The sequence below is a fragment of the Diadema antillarum genome, unplaced genomic scaffold, assembly GCF_040938485.1.
Source record: "Diadema antillarum isolate AM-2024a unplaced genomic scaffold, OU_Dant_1.0 scf00000071, whole genome shotgun sequence".
NCBI classification, from domain to species: domain Eukaryota; kingdom Metazoa; phylum Echinodermata; class Echinoidea; order Diadematoida; family Diadematidae; genus Diadema; species Diadema antillarum.
This window is the reverse complement of record NW_027270960.1, coordinates 2,710,826-2,735,891: the sequence shown is the minus strand read 5'-3', so window position 1 is coordinate 2,735,891 and position 25,066 is coordinate 2,710,826. Positions and strand designations below refer to the sequence as shown.

At 37.1% G+C, this 25,066-nt stretch overlaps 1 protein-coding gene across 1 annotated transcript in view; it reads left to right on the top strand.

The window, feature by feature from the left end:
* The window catches only part of LOC139716977 (alpha-N-acetyl-neuraminyl-2,3-beta-galactosyl-1,3-N-acetyl-galactosaminide alpha-2,6-sialyltransferase-like), a 35,474-nt gene extending 10,996 nt beyond the window's left edge, over positions 1-24,478 (top strand). The window contains exons 2-8 of the mRNA XM_071628497.1: positions 3,570-3,833; positions 5,007-5,288; positions 5,939-6,084; positions 8,505-8,621; positions 15,817-15,978; positions 21,881-22,281; positions 24,444-24,478. Of these exons, the coding sequence (XP_071484598.1) occupies positions 3,570-3,833; positions 5,007-5,288; positions 5,939-6,084; positions 8,505-8,621; positions 15,817-15,978; positions 21,881-22,281; positions 24,444-24,478 (1,407 nt within the window). The remainder of the gene's footprint in view (positions 1-3,569; positions 3,834-5,006; positions 5,289-5,938; positions 6,085-8,504; positions 8,622-15,816; positions 15,979-21,880; positions 22,282-24,443) is intronic.
* Positions 24,479-25,066: the final 588 nt, after the last annotated feature.

Sequence of the window (25,066 nt, the reverse complement as noted above, 5' to 3'; positions counted from 1 at the left end):
AACATATGGAGCTTTAAATTCCCACATATTTTCCGTATTGATATCAAACTATCTGTACTATCTTTGAATGCCAGACTATTGATGGAATATTTCCATATCAAAGGTCGTAAATGAAGAGAAATATAATCACTATATACTCCGTGTGTCAGCATGTATGTCTGTCACACACACATTCACACACGCGCGCACACGCACGCACACACACACGCATATATACACACACACATACACACTCCAATAACAAATACGGTTATTCCAAAGAGATATACCATTGTATACCCTCTTCATATTATTTGAATCTGCATTATTGAACGGCGTTCTTTGAACATTTTCAGTCCAATAAAGAACCACATTCTCTTCAAATTCACTAACCCCGGGGAAAAATGATATTGATGGTCTTTTCTCATCTTATTTGCTGTCTGGAAACGGACGAAGACGATACGAGTATAGATTAAAAAGGAGACAAAATGTCTAAAACTCGCAAGATCTGCTTGTTGAAGCCTCAGGAAAGTTCGGTAACCAAGTTGGTAACGGGGAAAATATGTTTGCTGTAATGAATTTGGTTTACTCAATTTCGCATCTGCGATTGTGTAAATCTTCTGTAACCATTTTTGAGATTATATATATTTTCATGATGATTGTCAAAAAAATGCACGAACGAGCAATGTCCTTATTCAGTCGCTATATCACAGTTTTTGTTGTCGTTGAATTGATCACTGTAATGAAAAGTCGTCAACCTTGCACCTGGTAATTCAACTCCAAACCGTTTAATTGTGCTCATACGAATATGCTTCTATCCATGTTTGTTGACGTTAGGCTTGATGATTAAAAAAACAACAACAAGAGCAAAAAACTTATTTACGCATGGAGTTAGATATTTTGTGGTTATTGTTTTTGTGGTTGAGTCTGTATCAAGCATTTAATGTTTTATCAAACAGGTTACATCTTACCCAAGAGCAGACATAATCTATTTTAAAAGCCTGCTTTAATTCAAACTGCATAAATGCTAAACAAAATATAAAAAAGAACAGCTCTTCTTTTTTATGACAAGCTCCAAAATAAATCGGACATTTCTGAACACGAGCCCCGATGACTTATACCTTTGAACTCATCTCAATGTACATGCATAATTCGAGCGGAAGGAAACAATTTGTCAAAGAATTATTTTTGCGAAGTCAATTTTGACAGGGTTATCCCCTCCCCCTCCCCCCCCCCCCACCTACTATCGCCACCTCCTACCTTTCAAGTGAGTTTGCATGCTAATAAAAGAGACAAAAATAACGGGGCTTCGTTTTATTTCAAGCCCTTTCTGTTGAGGCATACGGATTTATCGGAACACGAGGATCTGTAAGGAGAATAAACGACAGTATAAACAGTATAGTGTAACTCGTGTGTGTCTTTGTGTAGGCAAATGGGAGGATGTTGCCAGAAGGTTGAAAATCCGGAAAGGACCATGTTTGCATACCAGTATTAAATCCTTTTGTGTGCTCCCAGCCAACCATTGAATCATTGCAAAGATGGTAGGTAGTTATATAGATATTTTCCTTATACATTTTGTCTTATTCTGTCAATTCTCTTTTTTTTTTAAGCTTCTTTTCATTTTCTGGTTTCAAACGCAACTCACAACATTACCTCCTTTTCTTGGTGATGCTATGTACGTGTGCATGTTATATTAATGCTGTGTTGCATAATTCAATCTTCACACTGATTGCCGCTATACTATTGCCTCTATCATGTCTATGACTAGATTACTACGACATACAAGCCTATACACAAGTCTTGTTTGTCTTTTTAACCATAAAAAATACAAGTGATAATAAAATATACCGCCTGCAGCTACCACTTCAGAATAAAGCCAACACCAACATTTCTAATAGCTTGGGATAACGAAAGTCACTCCTATATTTACAGGGTGACAAATCAATAATGAGTAATTGCTGGTCAATATTAGTATTGTCATTTCTTATTTCAAACTATTACTGCAAATATATGTTGTAGTACGTGTATATATCTTCCGGGGGAAAATGATATAGACCCTGCCATAAATTAACCAGTATACCTATATGGATTTCGCAAAGGACTCTCAATCTCAATGACACTTCTCGAGTTCGTTGATAAGATTGTTGATGCATTTGAAGATCATTAAGTTTAGTGGGTATATCGGCTTGTCCAAAGTATTTGACACCGTAGCTCATACAAGATTGTTTTTCTAGACTTTACGATAAAAAAAGAACGTTTTTCGTGAAAAAAAAAAGAAAAGTTTTCGAATTCGGTCCTTTTTATAAACTGTGAGCAATGCACTGGATTCAAACACTTACTAACTGCCCCGAAAAGAATTATTACTTTTGGTGTACCTCAATGCTTATTAGTTGGTCCACATTTATTCCTTTTATATATCAATGATTTACACGTACATAGATCATCCTCCGAGTTCTGTTTTATTCTAGATGAAAACATTAAGATCTTATATTGTGTAATTAAAGCACATTCATTATCCATTCATTATTCTTAATGCTGTATCCTTTTGTAAAATGTCAAATGTTTAATGAATTGGTTAAATAAACTTGAACTTGAACTTGAATTGGAAAATCAGCAATTGCGTATATAAAAAAATAACAAGTCTGCAAATTCAGGCAAATGTAACTATGTCGCATTTCGTAAATCAAGGAAACAATGAATTAACCACATTTACAAACATTGCTGAATCAGAACATGATTTCTAGACTTGATTGTACAAAATTCCTGTGTGTAATAGTAAAATAAATGACTGTCTCGGTGCTATGCCTCCTTCAATGTATGTAAATTGTCATTGTGTATACATTTTCACTGCAATGATTTGGTATAGAAGGATTGTTACTTTATATTGAATAAGTCAGTCTAGAATTCCACTTTAAGCATGAGTAGAAAACAAAGAAAGTAATTTGTACCAACAGGCATGTTTTGTTTTGTTTTTTAAATTCACTGAGATAGAATAAGCATTTGTGATGTATGATTATTGATGTTCTCCTTAAAAAAAGGTGCCTGCCAGGACATCCACCTGACAGCATAATTGGTATTTGGCAATATCAATGGAAAAAGATTGTCATTGATTATGAATATAGGCCTACACATTCAATGCAAAATAATTAAATGGCCGCTTTCCCAGGTGTTAATAATGATATGGACCATTCTGGTCATCTGGTGTACTCAAGTTCATCCATTGTTAGAACATGACTGATGAATTCCAATTGTTACGTCGGGCAATCCCCGGGGCAAGCTTTCTTTTATCGCTTAGAAAAGTGCCTAACCTTTTACTGAAAAGAAAGGTCATTTTTACTCACACTCGTGCATATAAGCTAAGCTCCGAACTGGCTTAGTGAATAATTGAATTGAATTGAATTGAATTGAATTGAATTGAATTGAATTGAATTGAATTGAATTGAATTGAATTGAATTGAATTCAATTCAATTCAATTGAAATTAAATTAAATGAATTGAATTGAATTGAATTGAATTGAATTGAACTGAATTGAAATGAATTAAATTAAAGCCGCGAATAAAATACTTTCGTAATTTTCACCAATCTTCAGCGCCCAATCCGGTACCTCGCTGCCACGGTAGCATACTCTGTCGTCATTTCGCTGGTCTACGTAGCCTTCATCCACCGACAGGATCGCCTCACCGCACCGACAAGTACTGTAGCTCAGCGAATCAATCGTAAGAGGTTTCTGTCCAAATGGACCCCAAGGAGTGTGGTTCCCGTGGCTGGTCAAAATTTCAGCGACCATTGGCAAGAATTTCGCCCCGTGCAGCACAAGCAACATGAGGGGTACATGAATATTCTGTCTGGCCAGGTAAGAATCTCTCACAATATCACCTGACTCTGTATTATTATGTATATGTAAATATGTATATATATATATATATATATATATATATATATATATATATACATATTAACATATATATATATATTCACAAAATTTAAACAAAACGTGTTGCTGCTCTTGATAACAGTATACTAATAAAATACGCTCACTTTACGCGTCCTGATGATCAACTTTTGACCAAACTGTCATAACCCCAAAATGTGAACCTAGCATTTTTTTCGGTTCTGACTGTTGATTGAAGATTCAGAAGATATCAATGCTGTTTTCATTCCGATTTCATCGTAATGAGTTTGTATCGGAGGAATTAATGCAGTATGATTAGTGTTATGCACCCTTTCCCCATCTTTCTTCCTTCTTTGAGTATATACTTTCTTGTCCTTTTCCTATTCCTGTTACTTATTGCCATAGTTGTTGATACAATTATAATCGTAAACATTTACCAGTATAGCAATCGCCGTCACTATTATCATCATTATCATTTTTATTTCATCATTACTATAATTGCCGTCACCATCGTCCTCATCATTGTTATTATAATTATGATAAAATTGCGGCAAGAAATAACATAACTTTCATCGTTGTTGCAGCAGTATCGCATTTCTGTCGCTAGCACGATGTTAAAGGGATGGTACAGTATTGGTGGAGATAAGAATTGGGCTTTTAACTTTTTGCAAGATACCAAGAAAACACTTACGAAATAGTACAGTGCATACCATTTTAGGAGGAATTCAAAGTTTATTCAATGAAAATCGGGTTTGGAATGACTGAAACATCCAAAAACAAAGTAAAAGAAAGCGATCGTAATAAAGTGTGGGTCCCACACTTTACTAGAATCGCTCTGTTTTGGATATCTCAGCCATTTCAAAACCAATTTTCATCAAATAAACGTTGAATTCCTCGTGGAATTACACGCTCTTTCGTATTTCAATAGAGGTTTCTCGGTTTCTCACCAAAAAAAAAATGTTAGAAACCTGAAATTAGGTCTCAACCAAAACTATACGATCCCTTTAAGTACTAATGATAGCATTATTGTTTCTTGAGAGAGTAAATTTGATTTTGAGATACAGCTCGTTTGAATTGTTTAACTCTGATTGAGATGAAGTAAAACGATCTGCATGTTCTCTTCTCATTCCTCAGCCTCTCCGTCTGTCTTGCAGTTCGTGTGCCGTCGTCTCCAGTTCGGGCCACCTCCTAAAGACCGACGCCGGGCACGAGATCGACTCCGCCGAGTGCGTCTTCCGCATGAACAGCGCTCCCGTTCGTGGCTTCGAGCGCGACGTCGGCTCGAAGACCACGGTGCGGTCGATCGCCCACGTGAACCTAGCCAGGGCGTTTGAGAAGACGGACAATGCGAGAAAAGAGCTGCTGCAGGACAACGACACCCGCAGCGAGTACCTACTCATTAACTGGATGAACAGGGTAATAGTACCGGGTATACAAAATATCGCTTTGAGGTGCAAGGTTATAAAACTATCACTGTCGAGAAATCACCGATGGCAAATAGTTTTAATTGTGACCCGTAACGAAGAAGTCGATATTTGTTTTATATACCACATCCCACTTAATTGAGATATCTATGCTAAATTAAGACAAAGAAATGAAGTTGTCGTCCCACTGGTCAGAGAAATAACAGAAAGTATGATTTCACAATGCGCAACAAATCTTACGCGCATATTGAAAAACCGCTATAGCTGACTGCCGGGCAGTATAGCGAAAACTATAACTGCACTTTTAGATTCTTTACCCAATCACAATCGGAGATTCATCAAATGAGACATATTTGATATACAAACAGTGAATCTCCATGAGTGCCGTCGTGGTGCATTTTACAAGATTTCGCACGAATCTAAGCGGCTCATGATAGTCGTTTGGCAGAGCTATGTCATGTGAATCTCAGTTTCTCATTAGTTGCTGGATGTGGCCAAATCTATTTCATTCCAGTACTGTACTGTGTGTGATGCATAAAATCTATTCACCTCGAAAAGATTCGTGATACAAATATCTAATAATATTGGTATAATAATATAAGTATGCTATACTATAGCTATTGTGTATATGTCATGCAACAGGTGAATGTACGGAGGCTACAGGATCGTGAGTACAGGTATGCAGTCCTTCTGGCTCATCTCTACCCTAAGGTCAACTTCTACGGATTTAGCTCAGACCAGATGCACTACGCAGAGAGAGTCTTTCGAAAGGAGACTGGTGTGAGCAGGTATATTATTCTCTTCGAAATTTCGTATCTCTCTATAGTATGCAGTGTTGCATAAAATTGAAACAGAATTTGACATCCATCCCCATAAGCAAATAATGTATGAAATGAAATGAAATGAAATGAAATATACCACACAACAGCACCGTTAAAAAAAAAATAAATCACAAAATAGTCAAAAGTAAAAGAAAATTATTGTTGGTAAAAAAAAAAAAAAAAAAAAGAGCCAGGGATAGCAACCAGGTTAGTCGAGGCTAGTCCTTTCACAATACAATCATGATACAGGGGAAACTCGGTATAACGAACACTGCTATAACGAGATATCGGTTATAACGAGGAAATTTTCTCGGTCCCAAATTTCCTTCCACACAAGTCTATGTAAAATGCTACTCTTATAGCGAGATCGGCTATAACGAAATAACTGCTATAACGAGAGAAATTTTTTGACTTCCAAACAAAGGAAAACATAGTAAATCAAACCTGCTATAGCGAGGTAAAGCAAAATGCCTTCGGTAAAGCTTTACTTCGCCTGTGCTATCATCTTCCGAGATTGTAAGGCTTGATGCGCCAAAAACTGTCTTGTACACACATAATCATTTTCTTCAGTGCACTCCAGCTAGCACTGCATGTTGTACGTGTGAAGTGTGTGTGTGCACGCACACTGATACATGCAGAAAATGTGGTGGGACGGCCATATGTATACATGACATCATCATGACGTTTAGCAGGTGTGAGGCAATCTGATGCTGTGATTGGTCTTCTACTTAGGGAATTCCCCGTTTTCACACACACGCAGTCGTAATGTACAGAATGTGTCACATACACACACAGCATTATGCAGACCATATTCAAGCTTTCCACACAACACACACCCATACGATAACCACATACCAATCCACAAACGATCTTGATACAATCGCAAGCTATATAAATTTACAAATTCAAACATCTACAATTAATAAGAAACATGTACATTCTTGATATTGAATTTCCTTGGCCAAAACATCTTCTTACTCATAAAGGTGAGTAATTCCCTCACATTCAATATCAAGTTATCAGTATTGATTGAAATATGATGGGTAGTCCCACATGTGCAAATTAATGTATTTATTTTATACCTTCTTTTATGCCTACTGATATAACGAGATATCGGCTATAACGAGGAAAATGACTCGGTCCCAACCATCTCGTTATATCGAGTTTCCACTGTATAATTACTTACAGTTTTGAAGCGTTGCAATATTTACAGAAGTAATGTTTCAACATAAATATTTACAAGTTTTGATGGGAAATCATTAAATCGTCATTCGCTAAAAATATTTTCGTGACGATTTGCGAAAGGTTTAGGTGAGTTTGTATATCAGCAAGTTCCACTAATGAATATTCACCCCTATTTATTAGCAATCATTCGCATAAATTTTGTGAAATCTTGAAAAAAAGATGTGTCGGGAACACCTTTCTCAAAGGAATCGTTCACCGATTATGATGACTGGCAATGTAACGTTATGGGATCATCCTATATTTGCACACGTACTAACCAAATGAAGGTGTCGAAAGCACGTTACAAACTGCCACCTCGGCACTGATAGTGGTCTCTCAAAGTCAGCCTGATTGACCTGTGACGTAACGTACTTTTTGCCGTTACATGAATCGCGTCACGACACTTTCGTGGGGGATGTCAACCACATACTTCTCAGCCATGATATCGATTTTGTTTCGCTACTCAATTCTTACCAGTGAGAATGATATTTTTTTCGTAATTAGTTTTTATTTAAACGATTACAGGGCCTTCCTCACTACTCTCATAGACTATAAAGTGAAAAAAAGTGAAGGGCTAGCATGTTAAACCAGGTGGAGACTTAAAGATTAAAATCATGACGCAGGGAGCATAATAATATCTGGAATGACACTAAAACTCAGAGGGAAATAGAGCAACGTTTGGTGACGGTGAACTTGGTGATTATATTAGTTACGTTTACACGGTGATCAGTAACCTAGAGGATAAACTAACTTCGACGATAAGGTCTATGGGGCGCCAGTGTCGCACGGTCGATTTCGTTACGAAATCAGTCATTTTGTCGACGAATAATTATTTACTCGTATTCGTAACGAAATCGACCATGCGACACTTGGCGCCCCATATAGCTTATCCTTGAGGTTAAGGATCACCATCTGAACGTAGCTATTAATAATTTGCATTTATATAACGCATCCCCCACAGTCATGTATTATACAATCTCTGTGCGCTTTACAAAACTTCCGTCCTATACATCAGAAAAAGGATAAGCTTTTTTTAAGACTTCACAAAGTGCTTCCAGACTCATTACAATGAATCTTCTTCTTCGTCATAGTCTGTATATCTTTCTATGGCTCGTTCTCCATTCACCACACGCTAAAAATTCACTTTATCTATCCCCACACAGACAACAGGCGAACACGTGGTTGTCCACGGGCTGGTTTACCATGCTAGCCGCCATCGACATTTGTGACGACATCATCGTCTACGGGATGGCATATGACGACTACTGCTCCGATATTAGGTTTGGACATGTTTGATTTGACCTGACTTGGTTTGATATAACTATGATATATTTCGAAGTACATGTATAGAAAAAAAGGCAGTTTGATCGGCGGAAAAAATTTCACTTACTCGTACCAGAGTCCAGCAGATTTTGATGACGACAGTGTTAACGTCAAAGTTGATGATGACGAGTCCTCCAATGATGATTTTAGTAATCATAATAACAATATAATTATATGCAGTGAGTAATACGTAAAGGCTTAACAAGCATTGGCAGCATTAACGTTAAGAAATTATCACGTGTTGTTAATAAATGACGACATAGGTCTTACGCATCGAACGGCGTCTTGATAACTGCATGATTCTTATTGGTTTGAATGACATGACATCACTATCTTTGTTATCGCTTCAGTTTACGATTCTTGCACCATACTCATAAATGTATATCTGGTAGGGTCTATCATACTTGTATATAGCAGGTATACTTGTAAAGCATTTTATCGTTTGTCTTCGGTTCTCCGATGGAACAGTGGCTACCACTACGCATGACATTTTCGCTACCACAAACGTACAAACTTCTACGGGATTTGTAGATGCGATGAACCATTAGGGCATATACCTGCTGTCAGGACAGAAAGTGAATCACACAGTCCATAAATTTTCCCACAATGTGGTTGTGAAAACATATTTAGTAATATTAAAACTCATCAGTATACGTTACGTACCACTATACTCAAAGAGTAAACTTGTTGAATTTAAATCTAGTTTCCGCGAAGATTGATGCAAACGGCTGCTATGATGTGTAACAGTGTTATAATTATAAGGTCCTATTTTAAGAAAAATTGTCGTAGATTACGTGATCGTGCGATTGCAGAGTATCTACATGGTTATCAGGAAGGAATTAAGAGTTTGTAAATCTTTTTAGCGATAATAATAAAATCTGGAGACAAAGGAGGCCTAAAGAGATTCAATAACCTTCCCGAAATAGCACGTTCAACTTTTGAGGTTATGCAGCGTACTGTGTATTCGTTGACAACAAAGGTCTCTGTCTGTGTGTCATGTTATGTGGGTTTAGTAGAAAAAAATACATTTGTACTTTAAGAACACATGCTGTCAACTTCAGCATCGCAACCAGCACAAAGCAGCTGTTGCACCTGGAGAGCATCCAACACCGCTTCCTGATTCGCATTTCACAGTGTGTTCACCTAAGTGAAGAGTTTGATCGCAAAACGACTTAACTTCATGCTTGTTTCTTTGAGATATTTGAGATTAAAGCTACTAAAAAGCAAAGACAATAATCAGAAACTGTAGGACTTTTTTTATCGTAACTTTAAGACTATTCTTTATTATGTCACAAGTTAGGTATCGGGTGGAAAGGTTTCAGTTTGCTCTGCCTAATGGACTTACTTTAAAGGGGATGGCTAGTAACTGATCAGTTGGAATCAGTGGGAATGCTGGGGATGATTGTTCCAATTCTTGTGGGATTCATTTAAGAGTACATTACATATCTATTGTTGTGTGAAAATTATTTGCTTCAGAACGGTCTCATATTCAAGTAATGTGCAGTTTAATGCCCCGTCACTGTACAGGCATGCTAGCCTGGAACCATCAAACTACACATTACTTGAATATGAGACCATTTTGAAGCAAATAATTTTCACACAATAGATATATAATGTACTCTTAAATAAATCCCACAAGGATTGGAACAATCATCCCCCAGCATTCCCACTGATCAGTTACTAGCCATCCCCTTTAAAATGATCAAAAGTGACACTTAATCCGTTTTACTACCAAACTCTGAATATATTGTCAGTCATTTGATTTTAAGGTCTGCATAGAATACTAAAACTTAATATTCCATTATTACTGCGTTGAAATAATTTCCTCGATTGACATGGTATTTTGGCATATGCTGTCACGAAAATGTTAAAAGAGCGTATAAAGTAATATGAGAATATGTTTTCCCATATTACGTGATCCGTATGCTTATGAATCGCTGAATTGTACAATATATTTTGACCAGCCCGTATAGTCCATGGGCCAGGCCAGATATTGGTACCATCTGAGGTGGCACAACCTTTTTGGTGGCATTTTGTTTGTCGGGCATAGATATGCTTATCAAGCTATGATAGCATTTCCAAATGAGTAGCTTAGTCATAGTAAATGAATTTTTAACCAATTTGGTCTCGTTGTTATATCCCTATTAGTCCATGGGCCAGGCCAGATATTGGTACCATCTGAGGTGGCAAAACCTTTTTGGTGTCATTTTGTTTATCGGGCATAGATATACTTATCAAGCTATGATAGCATTTCCAAATGAGTAGCTTAGTCATAGTAAATGAATTTTTAACCAATTTGGTCTCGTTATTATATCCCTATACTTCTGAATCGAAACTAACCGCCATACAAAGAAGAGCACTGTCTTCTGTATGTTCCATAGAGCTGTAAAATGCAGCTCTATGGTATGTTCACAGGTGTTCTGTTGTAAACGCGGTGCGCTTAGTCTTTATTCAAGGCAGCGAAGGGAATATCCAAAGGTTACGATGTCCACAGCGCTTAGTCTTTATTCTAGACGGCGAAGGGAATATCCAAAGCGTATGATACAGTGTATATCCTTTTATCTAAAAGCAACAACAACAACAAAAACAATTCTTAGTGAATTTTACCGTATTTTTCAATCATTTATCATTTTCCGGTGAAAACGCTACGGTGAAAACGCTGATACCACGCCAATGTCGCTTTATTTCCCTCCAACAATATAAGATAATGCAAAAACAATATACCGGTACACTACGATACATTATAATGAATGATATTGTAAATGAACAGAGTGATTTTTGTTTAAAACTGATGTATTTGTTGATAGGGTAGTATAAAACAGTATAGATAATCCCTTTTATGAGGAACTTTAGATATGATAACGGTACATTGGTCTAGATAAAGAACTAAGCGCACCGCGTGACAGCTGTGGACATCATAACCCTTTGGATATTCCCTTCGCTGCCTTGAATAAAGACTAAGCGCACCGCGTTTACAACAGAACACCTGTGGACATACAGAAGGCAGTGCTCTTCTTTGTATAGCGGTTTAGTTTCGATTCAGAAGTATAGGGATATAAATACGAGACCAAATTGGTTAAAAATTCATTTATTATGACTAAGCTACTCGTTTGGAAATGCTATCATAGCTTGATAAGCATATCTATGCCCGACAAACAAAATGACACCAAAAAGGTTGTGCCACCTCAGATGGTACCAACAACCTATTTTTCGGGTCTTGGCCCATGGACTATATACTTCTGAATCGAAACTAACCGCCATACAAAGAAGAGCACTGTCTTCTGTATGTTCCATAGAGCTGTAAAATGCAGCTCTATGGTATGTTCACAGGTGTTCTGTTGTAAACGCGGTGCGCTTAGTCTTTATTCAAGGCAGCGAAGGTAATATCCAAAGGTTATGATGTCCCCAGCGCTTAGTCTTTATTCTAGACGGCGAAGGGAATATCCAAAGCGTATGATACAGTGTATATCCTTTTATCTAAAAACAACAACAACAACAAAAGCAATTCCTCGTGAATTTTACCGTATCTTTCAATTATTTATCATTTTCCGGCGAAAACGCTACGGTGAAAACGCTGATACTACGCCAATGTCGCTTTATTTCCCTCCAATAATGAAAGATAATGCAAAAACAATGTACCGGTACACTACAATACATTATAATAAATAACATTGTAAATGAACAGAGTGATTTTTGTTTACTGATGTATTTGTTGAGAGGGTGGTATAAAAACAGTATAGATAATCCCTTTTATGAGGAACTTTAGATATGATAACGGTACATAGGTCTAGATAAAGAACTATGCGCACCGCGTGACAGCTGTGGACATCATAACCCTTTGGATATTCCCTTCGCTGCCTTGAATAAAGACTAAGCGCACCGCGTTTACAACAGAACACCTGTGGACATACAGAAGGCAGTGCTCTTCTTTGTATAGCGGTTTAGTTTCGATTCAGAAGTATAGGGATATAAATACGAGACCAAATTGGTTAAAAATTCATTTATTATGACTAAGCTACTCATTTGGAAATGCTATCATAGCTTGATAAGCATATCTATGCCCGACAAACAAAATGACACCAAAAAGGTTGTGCCACCTCAGATGGTACCAACAACCTATTTTTCGGGTCTTGGCCCATGGACTATATACTTCTGAATCGAAACTAACCACCATACAAAGAAGAGCACTGTCTTCTGTATGTTCCATAGAGCTGTAAAATGCAGCTCTATGGTATGTTCACAGGTGTTCTGTTGTAAACGCGGTGCGCTTAGTCTTTATTCAAGGCAGCGAAGGGAATATCCAAAGGTTATGATGTCCACAGCGCTTAGTCTTTATTCTAGACGGCGAAGGGAATATCCAAAGCGTATGATACAGTGTATATCCTTTTATCTAAAAACAACAACAACAACAAAAGCAATTCCTCGTGAATTTTACCGTATCTTTCAATTATTTATCATTTTCCGGCGAAAACGCTACGGTGAAAACGCTGATACCACGCCAATGTCGCTTTATTTCCCTCCAATAATGAAAGATAATGCAAAAACAATGTACCGGTACACTACAATACATTATAATAAATAACATTGTAAATGAACAGAGTGATTTTTGTTTACTGATGTATTTGTTGAGAGGGTGGTATAAAAACAGTATAGATAATCCCTTTTATGAGGAACTTTAGATATGATAACGGTACATAGGTCTAGATAAAGAACTATGCGCACCGCGTGACAGCTGTGGACATCATAACCCTTTGGATATTCCCTTCGCTGCCTTGAATAAAGACTAAGCGCACCGCGTTTACAACAGAACACCTGTGGACATACAGAAGGCAGTGCTCTTCTTTGTATAGCGGTTTAGTTTCGATTCAGAAGTATAGGGATATAAATACGAGACCAAATTGGTTAAAAATTCATTTATTATGACTAAGCTACTCATTTGGAAATGCTATCATAGCTTGATAAGCATATCTATGCCCGACAAACAAAATGACACCAAAAAGGTTGTGCCACCTCAGATGGTACCAACAACCTATTTTTCGGGTCTTGGCCCATGGACTATATACTTCTGAATCGAAACTAACCACCATACAAAGAAGAGCACTGTCTTCTGTATGTTCCATAGAGCTGTAAAATGCAGCTCTATGGTATGTTCACAGGTGTTCTGTTGTAAACGCGGTGCGCTTAGTCTTTATTCAAGGCAGCGAAGGGAATATCCAAAGGTTATGATGTCCACAGCGCTTAGTCTTTATTCTAGACGGCGAAGGGAATATCCAAAGCGTATGATACAGTGTATATCCTTTTATCTAAAAACAACAACAACAAGGAAAAGTAGAAATTACGCGGTGCGTAACATATGTCCCCGCCGGAAGTAGCATTTTGTAACAAAATGTGCAATATAGGTAAAAAATCAAGGTCAAAGGTCAAAGAAGTCAAAGGTCAAAATTCTGTGTAGAAGTTTTGAAGCCCTCACCTAGAGCCATCACATAAAGCAAATGGAATCGAAATTGGGTTAGAAATGGCGAAGGAGTAGCATTTTGTAGCCAATGTACAATATAGGTCAAAAATCAAGGTCAAAGGTCAAAGAAGACAAAGGTCAAAATTCTGTGTAGAAGTTTTGAAGCCCTCACCTAGTGCTATCACATAAAGCAAACGGAATCGAAATCGGGTTAGAAATGGCGCAGGAGTAGCATTCTGTAGCAAAATGCACAATATAGGTCAAAAATCAAGGTCAAAGGTCAAAGAAGTCAAAGGTCAAAATTCTGTGTAGAAGTTTTGAAGCCCTCAACTAGTGCCATCATATAAAGCAAACGGAATCGAAATCGGGTTAAAAATGGCGAAGGAGTAGCATTTCGTAGCAATTAAATGTACAATATAGGTCAAAAATCAAGGTCAAAGGTCAAAGAAGTCAAAGGTCAAAATTCTGTGTAGAAGTTTTGAAGCCCTCACCTAGTGCCATCACATAAAGCAAACGGAATCGAAATCGGGTTAGAAATGGCGAAGGAGTAGCATTTTGTAGCAAAATGTACAATATAGGTCAAAAAATCAAGGTCAAAGGTCAAAGAAGTCAAAGGTCAAAATTCTGTGTAGAAGTTTTGAAGCCCTCACCTAGTGCCATCACATAAAGCAAACGGAATCGAAATCGGGTTAGAAATGGCGAAGGAGTAGCATTTTGTAGCAAAATGTACAATATAGGTCAAAGGTCAAGGTCAAAGGTCACGACTGAAATTCTGTGTAGAAGTTTCAAAGCTCCCATGTAGTGCTATCATATAAAGCAAACAGAATCAAAATTGGCTCATAAATGACAGAGAAGTAGCAAATTGAAGATTTTGATCACACACGGACGCACACACGGACACACGGACACACGGACGGACGGACGGACACACGGACGGACGGACACACGGACACACACACGTACGGAGCCCGTTTCATAGTCCCCTGCTCGAACTCGTTCGGCGGGGACAACAACAAAAGCAATTCCTCGTGAATTTTACCGTATCTTTCAATTATTTATCATTTTCCGGCGAAAACGCTACGGTGAAAACGCTGATACCACGCCAATGTCGCTTTATTTCCCTCCAATAATGAAAGATAATGCAAAAACAATGTACCGGTACACTACAATACATTATAATAAATAACATTGTAAATGAACAGAGTGATTTTTGTTTACTGATGTATTTGTTGAGAGGGTGGTATAAAAACAGTATAGATAATCCCTTTTATGAGGAACTTTAGATATGATAACGGTACATAGGTCTAGATAAAGAACTATGCGCACCGCGTGACAGCTGTGGACATCATAACCCTTTGGATATTCCCTTCGCTGCCTTGAATAAAGACTAAGCGCACCGCGTTTACAACAGAACACCTGTGGACATACAGAAGGCAGTGCTCTTCTTTGTATAGCGGTTTAGTTTCGATTCAGAAGTATAGGGATATAAATACGAGACCAAATTGGTTAAAAATTCATTTATTATGACTAAGCTACTCATTTGGAAATGCTATCATAGCTTGATAAGCATATCTATGCCCGACAAACAAAATGACACCAAAAAGGTTGTGCCACCTCAGATGGTACCAACAACCCATTTTTCGGGTCTTGGCCCATGGACTAGTACCAATAATCACTCATATTTGTTGTTTCTATAGCAACGAGACGCGCAGCGTACCCTACCACTACTACGAGCCGCACGGGATGAAGGAGTGCGCGTACTACAACGTGAGTGAGACACGCCTGGACGGGGGCCACCTGTTCATCACGGAGAAAGCTATCTTCAAGCGATGGACGCTCAACCACTCCATCAGTTTCAAGTAACGTTTGCCACAATCCAAAGTGCATCCACGTTGATATGTCATTTGCTTTCCTGGAAGCTCAAAATGGTTTCTCTTATATTTTGTTTTGTCTTTGTTTTCGGCAGTGTTCGTAATGACTAATGACTTATCAGTCGGATATCAATCATCTCGAGCGAAGGGAGAGACAAATTATATCTGGGGTTCTCACACGTTTGTCCAACAGAGAGATAATCGTGTCACATTCATATATGCAAATTAGATGCTGTGGTGATGTGATGGCCTCTCCCGTTCATTATCATTTTTTTTTAATGCACCAAATCTGCTTCTCTTTTTTTTCATTATGATCGCTCTCATTGTTTCGCAGAGTCATGGTAACGCTCGAGAATTCCGTAACTTTCTTTTTTGGATCAGATTTAAATGAAATTCACCTTTACGTGTTTTTACATTACTTCTGTCACTACAGTTGGCTTGTACTAGTATATTGAGTCTACAAGTCTACAAGAGACTTCTTTTCTGAACATAATTGTTACAATGAAGATGCTTATACGTCTTGAAGGGTTTTCGCCTTAAAAGGATCTACCTTTTCTTCCTTTTGGAGGGTTGTGATTGTGATTGTGATTGCGATTGCGATTGCGTGTGTGTGTGTGTGAGCGCGCTGGTCGATAATTGGTCTTAAGTACTACAATCACGTGACTAATGAAGCTATATAGTGCAGATCTATCGCAATCGTTACATTGCGAGCAGTGACGTCATGTCAGGTAACGTATATTCAAGAATTTCACTGCCTGCCGACGGAACTAGAGGGGTGGTTAATGTATATTTATGTAGACCAGCTAATATGGTAAGTTTTACAGTAAAGGGTGTAACTTTGATGTGGCAAGGGTCAAAAATTAAAGTTGTGTTTCCATTTTTATCTTTGCTTTTATTTTATATAGGAATGTCTATATTTTCAATATTTTGTCATTCCAGAGCTTAATTCTTAGGCTAAATATGAAAAATGAAGTTACTATTATGGAATTTTAGATAAATTTAGGTAAAAACAACAAGAATGTTTTGGTCACCCACAGCAACCAAATGAAAATAAATGGTGGAGGTAATGCAACTTTTCATTTGCTGTGAACATATATTTGAAATATCAAAACACTTTTCCCCCAACAGATATTCGCTCTTGCAATTATTTGGATGTGAACTTCAAATTTCAAGGTAAAAATGGTACCTGACAAACTATTTTTAAGTTAAAAGAATGTTCTAGAAGCAAGAGTCACTCTAGACATAGCCCTAAATAATCTCTTGGTAACAAACATTTATCAACCCAAATCCCAAAGAAATTTGATTATTTTTGACAAAGTTGAAATTTTCAGACTTGTGAGTTTCGGAGGCTTCAGTTAACAAAGCAGTGTGTTTCGGAGGCTTCAAAACTGCTAACACAAAGTTCTAGTCCTGTATTCACTTAAAATAATAAAACTACAGTAAGCAACTATCACTACATGCTAGAATAAGAACAAGGCATCAATAAAATGTGAATAACAGTATACAGATGTACATTTTATGGCAGTGCATAATGTTTACCCTTCATACAAAATGTACTTATTATTATAAGGAAATTGGCTTCCACAAAAGCGAATAACAAACCGTGTACACTTTGAGCAATGCTCAGTTCGAATTTATGACATTACATGAGGCAATATGATTCTAAAGGAAGCTGCAACAGTAGCAATAAAAGTACACTGATTAGGAACATCTTTTTTTTTTTTTTTTTTTGCGGTTTAAAGTTAGCAGCAACGCATGTTTCGGAGGCTTCATCATGACTGTTAACATGCAAAAATGGCCCATTTTAAAGGTGATATGAAGTACATTAATGCAGCTGATTGTTTCCAAATAACTAACAATGTTGTAACATGTAAAATAGTATTTATTTGTATGCAGAAAAAAGACCTTCCAACATATATGTTAAGAGACAAAGAAAAATATTTTAAATCTTTATGCTCAGTTGTATACATACACTGTATTTGCATATCCATGACTTTGGCAATGCAGAACATGATTAGGCTACACACATGAACAGCTGTATGCATTTGTCAAACTTTTCATCATAATGCAGTAAGAATTACTTTCAATGAGTTAGAACTGTAGCTATAGACTTAATGCAAAGATTATGTTTGCTTGCTTTATAAGTGCAGTTTGTGGGATGTATATTGACATAAACCACCCATCATAATTGTTTTATATACATATGTACATGTGAAATCAATTTCAACTGTTGATGAGAAAGGGATAGAAAATAGACTATGTGATGGCATGACGGTCAGATTACAACATAGCATTGTAAAATATAGAAAGGGGAAAAAAGGTTTATAAACATTCTTTTGCATATATGACCATGCCTGATATCCCCTACTATAGCTATCAAATGCAGTGATCATGGTTATAGAACAGCAATCTTAAACACCGATCAGCCATTCCATGTAAGGGTCATCATCAAACTGTCATCATCAAAATGGAGTTGGAATAATCAATATATTGGTGATATTATCATGGAGCTCAATAGAAATTGAAATGGTCAAGATCCCAGTCATCTTTTTGAATCGCCTGTTGAAAAGATAAATGTACATACCCTACCCATGACTGTGTACGAATTTGAATTAAAAAAAAATGTTGACCAAATGTATAGTTCCCTATAATATTATATGATAGTTAGAATTTTACTTTCTTTTTCTGTGGTATACAAGTCACCCCTGTTTCATATCATTTTCTTTTTCTTTTTTTTTTAATTCTTCAAAGGCTTTTTTTTTATAGTTATGTTATAAAATTCCAGTTTGTGTGACTCCTGTGACAGCTAGGAGGCCTGTTTTTGAAGGTACGCATTGAGAAATTGCTAACAGAACTTTTACTGTTTCTAAAAATGACAACCTTTTTAGCAAAAAATTGAAAAGCAGCTAATGTGTTTAAATATCTAAGTTTTTTAGAAACCCACAAGTTTGTTTTAAATAGTATATGAACCCACAGACTACAGTTTTAATCCTTTGAATTTCAAAATAGTTAGGGGCTTGTAACTTTTTCCAGAAAAGCCAGGACTAAACAGATTATAAAGATTTCAATCATTTCAATATTGTTCGTCATGAACATAACTTCTCCAGTCACCCACCCATGTAAACTACATGTACCCCATGGCAACAGGCTATTTATAAGTAGAGGTCTATATGTCATTTACAAACAATCCTATCCCAACCATTACTGTCCATTTACTGCACTGAGAACTACATCCGCAAACATGTCATAGAGTCTCACACATGTATGCGAAGAGATGTTTCGTAACACAAGTTACATTTTGTTTAATCAAAAATAGTCAAGTGGTCACTGCCAGCATGATAAAGTATGGAAAATAGGGTATAGTATCAAGATTGTGTTGCACCTTGCATGCCTCAGATCTGACATACAGATTGATATGAAAACCTGTCTGAATGAAGTAATCAAATGTCAAACTTCCAAAACAGTACCCTGTGATCCAAGTCACACCACAGAAATGATAATCTGCAAGATGTTAGCTATTGTCAAATCCAATCACAAATTTATTGATTAATTATTTTCCTCCAAATAAGTATTGGAAATGAAAGCCAAAGAACTTGTTAAGAAATGGAAAGCTGAAAAAGTCAAGATTTTAGTACATGGCAAAAACAAATGCCATGTGAGTAACAATGGAATGGATTTGTCAATGGGTTATAAATGGACATGTAAAAGATTGTGTTTCGAAACTATTATACTCAGATGATAGTGAGTCGAAAGTGTAAAAATCCAAAAAGTATTTTCCACCATTTGCTCTGGATCATGCATAAAAGATACAACCTTAAATTCAAAAGTAATATATTTCTTAGTTAAGTGTATGCTTCCCTCTTGAATAACCATCTATTAAAGTCCTTGAATCTTCAGGACAGGAATAGTGTTCAGTTCTTTAAAAAAAAAGTGTATTTAACACTAAATAATCAATTGTTTGTTCTTCATTATCAAAGTCTAACCAGTCAAAAGAGTGATACAAATATGGTCACAACACTTCAACTTCTCTCAAGAGTAAAAATGAGTTATCCAACTTATGAACATTGATGTATCCACAACTACTTGCTTTGTTGCACTACTGTTGCATGATGTGGGCATGCACGCAAGCTGGAAGTCACTTTCATTACTCACAATATCTAGCCTGTTCCATTGTTTCAAAAGGAAACCTACAGAATAAATGCTTTTCATACATTTAAACAACTATCTACACCTTGCTTGAGGAATCATTAAGTCTCATTCAGTCCAAACAGTTATTTGATAGACTTAGAATTACAAAATTGTAATCAAAACATTCCATTTACATGCTGTTAACATAAAATGAAGCCTCCGAAACATCTGGAAAATTAATCTGGTATGCCTTATGTTTTTATGAAAATCATGTATGTTATGTAGAAAGTGATGGGTAAATTTGTCTTTTTTAGTTGATATACACTGTTTAAACATATTTGTGGGGCAACATCCTCATCTGCTAATATTTTATTGCTGAATGAAAAGGTGAGTTATGTGTGACACGTCTGCACTGTTTAAGAAAAATAGGTAAATCGTATAGTAAATCTATATTGGTGAGTAGACAAAGCAGCCAGAACACTGAATGTGATTAAATATCTTTAGATATGTCATAAGCGATCATTGGGTGGGTGAACAATAAATCTAATTTGATTTTGTCCAGAGAAAATCACAAAAATGCAGTGTTAACATCCTTTTGAAGCCTCCGAAACCACTTTTTCTCTATAAAGTGTATTAGCTCAAAAAATTATTGCAGTATCATAATGTTTGTTATTATTTTTGTTGTCTGTCCATGTCTGTTGATGATTTCATGGCATAATTTGGGGCAGACACTCAAAGAATTTATCAGAAATGTCAAATTAGATGTTTTTGCTGTTTCGGAGGCTTCATGCATCTCGGAGGCTTCACGTGTTAACGGAAAATTTGTATTGTCTCCTATTTTCAGAGAGTTTGGCGGATCTTAACTATTTTTGGTCTATTAGGTTAGGGCCCCATATCCTACATTTTGACATATAGATTAGGTCACTTCTCTTATCTATATTCATATTATTTGACTAAACACTTTGTTTCGGAGGCTTCAAAACTGCTAACGGAAATTTCACTTGATGGAATAAAATTATCACAAAATTTCAAATAGCCCTAGAATCAAGTAAACTTTGATGTAAGTCTAAAGTTTAGCTGTACCTTACTATTTTCAGCATAAAAGAAAGTAACCAAAACACATCCACTGATCATTACTGTCCATCAAAGTTTGTAAACAATTGTTAACGGAAAATGAAGCCTCCGAAACCTCAAATTTGAAGTCATAGTATTCTAAAATAAAGGGCCAGATACAAACCAAACTAATTTGGTCATTTCAATTGACCATACAACTATGCTTTTAACATAAAAAATTAGATCTCTGCAGTTGCTGTAGAAAATTATTAACATTTCAAAAATGTTATATAAATTTCAATGCAACAAAATAGTCATTTTTAGGGTACATATGTGACTGTCAAAACAAAACGCATTAATACCTGGACCTGATTATGCTACCCAAGGTGGCTACTCATAAGGTGACTCACATGGGAAAAAATCTTTGAGATCTGTAAATCTATGTGTTCAGGGTGGGCCAAAAGGCTAAAAATTGAAAGTTACACCCTTTACCGTAAAACTGACCATATAACAAATATTGCTCTGTCTATCATTATACCACTTGACAGTCCCTTTGGAGTATACACTTTACCCTCGAGACAATGTTTTCCCTCAGCGCTACGCGCATCGGGAAAATTAAGTTCTGCGGGCGGGGATGTCAAGTGGAATATTACACCTCTGAATGAGCGATAGCTATATTATATTCCTCATTTTCTTCTGATCGCCACAGATATCCATCGTGGCCAGTAGATCATGAAGTCGACCAGCCCCTGGACTCGCCGTTCCTTCGGCGGTACCGGGAGCTGATGAACCAGACCAACTATGCTGTTCACAGCGTGCGGGACTACCTGCAGCTGGAGCGGGAGGCTAAGCGACGCGCACTGGCGGAGGAACGGACGATCGAACTCAAGCACGGCAATCGCACGTTCGTGATCGAGCGGCGACAGCTGATCCAGAAGGTTCTAGAACTCGTGCCCGAGGCGGAACCGATAGCAAAGGGCGGCGCCATCGGGCAAGTCTCAGACAAACAATATGCAAGGAATAGGGAGGAGAGACGCATTCGCCGAGCGCTGCGCGCACGAGAGGCGCCAAAAGAGCAGGACTATGCGAAGGATAGAGAAAATATTGCGCGTGAAGGCGGAAAATGTCAACAGATAATACATGGCACTGAGCTGGGACTCATTAAGGTCATATCATACCCGATAATATACTGCCGCAAATCAAGGTTTTGCATCTTAATGTGAAATGTGCTGAATGTGTGGATCCAAGCCAAAGGATGGTAGGGTATACTTTATTTCTTTCTTTCTCTCTTTCTCTCTTTCTTTTTTTTCGCATAATGAGCAACATATGAAATGGATGGGGGGGGGGGGGGTCTTGGAACAAGGAAACAATAAGCAGATTTTATGATCGTTAAAAAATCTATTGGGGAATATTAATGTACCTTGCATCACGATTCTTTTAAAAAGAATAGAATTTCATTACTGGGGCTTTCTTTATATACTATATTCAATATGAAACCTTTGACAGGAAACTTGTAGCAGTTGATCACTGATTTTTTTATTATTATTATTTTTTTGTTTTGTTGTAATAACAGCTTAAAAATAGCGTCCAAATACAGGCAATTTTTACAGTTAAAAAGAATGATAAAAATCACATTTTAGAGGATCTTCTATGACCCATATCATTCAAGTGTCATTTGAAGATGGCTTCATAATATTATGTATGTCATCGTGCCTGACACACCGCCAATCATATTTGCGTAAAATTTTTGCAATTGAGTGGTATCAATCATGTTTGGTTCAGTTTTCTGTTGACCATGACTCATCACAACCCGTTGCTAAATACTCGTCATCCTGAACACTGGCTCAGAGATTAGATTGCATCATCTATTTGTCACATTTGTACCAAGAATGTAATTTGGAGATCTCAGATATATTAAGGGTGTACGTAGGGCTTGACACTAACTCTTTCTTTTTTCTAGTGGCCCATTCAGGTGAGGCATCTAAAATCTTTAAATCTAAAATGCAATGGCTTGGAATAAACGGAAACATAATAATACATTTTGAATCATACGTGCCCGATCCTGCCACCAAAAGACAGGGGCGGCGCAGCCGTGGGGGCCGTGGGGGGCTCGGGCCCCCACACTTTTTGTGCACCATACAAAGGAATACATAAGAAGTGGACGGGTAGAGATGAGCCAAGGACCTTTTTTTTTTGGCTTGTCAGCTGAAGAAACCCGGAAGTGGACGGGTAGAGATGAGCTGAGGACCCTTTTTTTTTTTAATTTTTTTAATTTTTTTGCTTGTTAGCTCATGAAACCCGGAGCCCCCACACTTTTGAAAACAGTGCGCCGGCTCTGAAAGATAGCTTTTTTAAAAGAAATTTGGTGGACCTGACATTAACTCTAAGTGGCCCGAAGCTACTGGGCCACCGCTAATAATGTCGAGCCCTGGTGTACATATCAATAACAAATGCTTTCCATTTTTGAAACGAACTACAGTGTATGAATAGTAGTAACGTGCATAAGAGAAATTACCAAATATTTCTACATGTAAGTTGTTACTCTGTTACCACAGTTTGTTGTCTTGACAAAATGCAGTGTAAAGCTAACAAGAAAGAAAAAAAAAGATATGGCAGGTACTGTTAAAGCCATTGCACAGTTATAGCCTGAGCATGCGCAGATGAAGGTCACTGCAGACTTCTTGAAATTGGCTTGTAACTTCGGTACAGTAAAACCACAAAAGTCTGCGTGCATTTTAATTTAGAGAATTTCGTGAGCCAAGACTCACAAAATGAAAATGCACGAAAAAGTTTTTTTTTTTGTCTACACTATAATATGCATTGAATGCCAGTGGCAATTCGCGAAAATGTCATGCCACAAACAAAGCGGGTTGGCTCCAATTTGCCAACATTGCATGCCGCAAAAATATCTCGCTTTACAGTTTTTCAAAAACTGGATTAGTCTTTGTGAAAACCATGCTATTAATATTTACATATGAACTAGGCGCATATCTGAATGTACTTGTGAATGTGTATTTTTTTTTTAAACCAAATCATCAAAAGTCAATAATGCAGCACTCTCCTACATGTAAATAGCCACTTTCTGCTTGGCTGTTTACAACTGCCATTTTAATGAAGAGATTATTTAATAGTAATCCTTGATGAATAAGTCTTTGATCTAGAGGTCACTGCAGATCATGGTTATCTGTGAACTGGCTTTATTCCTGGCTACTGAGTGAAAAGCTACGGAAAGTGCCATCTCTGCTAGAATCCCATCCCTTTGTGTACGGCAGGCCTTGTCAGTCTGAAAGACCCCAAGACTCTGTGAAGGATGTATGACTTTGCTTTTGTCCTTACCACTTATAGTGCTTGACAGTAAATCCTTTAGGGAGTAGAAAAACTAGGATAGACAAAAGTTTTGGACACTTGAGACTGATAAGATAAAGAGCACAAATAGCATTATTTTTTTCTTTACGTACTCTCGCTGCTGCCAAACAGCTTTCATCTCATATGCGCCACAGCACAAGTAGTAACTTTCTTCTTTATTAATTCATTGCATCATGCAAACAATGAATGCTATAAGATAGACAACAGTATTGATGACGTATTCAACCTATACATGTATACCCCTTTCATAAACTCAATTATGAGAATAATTGCCATAACTTGGTCGTCAAATTAGGGCGGGACTAGAGTAATCTACACCTTTTTTATGCTACTATTAACAGCATAACATCAGCATTTTTTTGTTTTAAAATGGCACTCATAAAAAAAAAGATAAAAAATAGTGCGAATTACTTTCAGAGTTTCTGAATGCAACTTCCATGGAATTGCCCACATTATTCTTATGTAGATAATTGGGGTTCAATTTTTGAAAGGGGTATAAGGCTGTAATGTTATTTCAACTGTGCCAAAA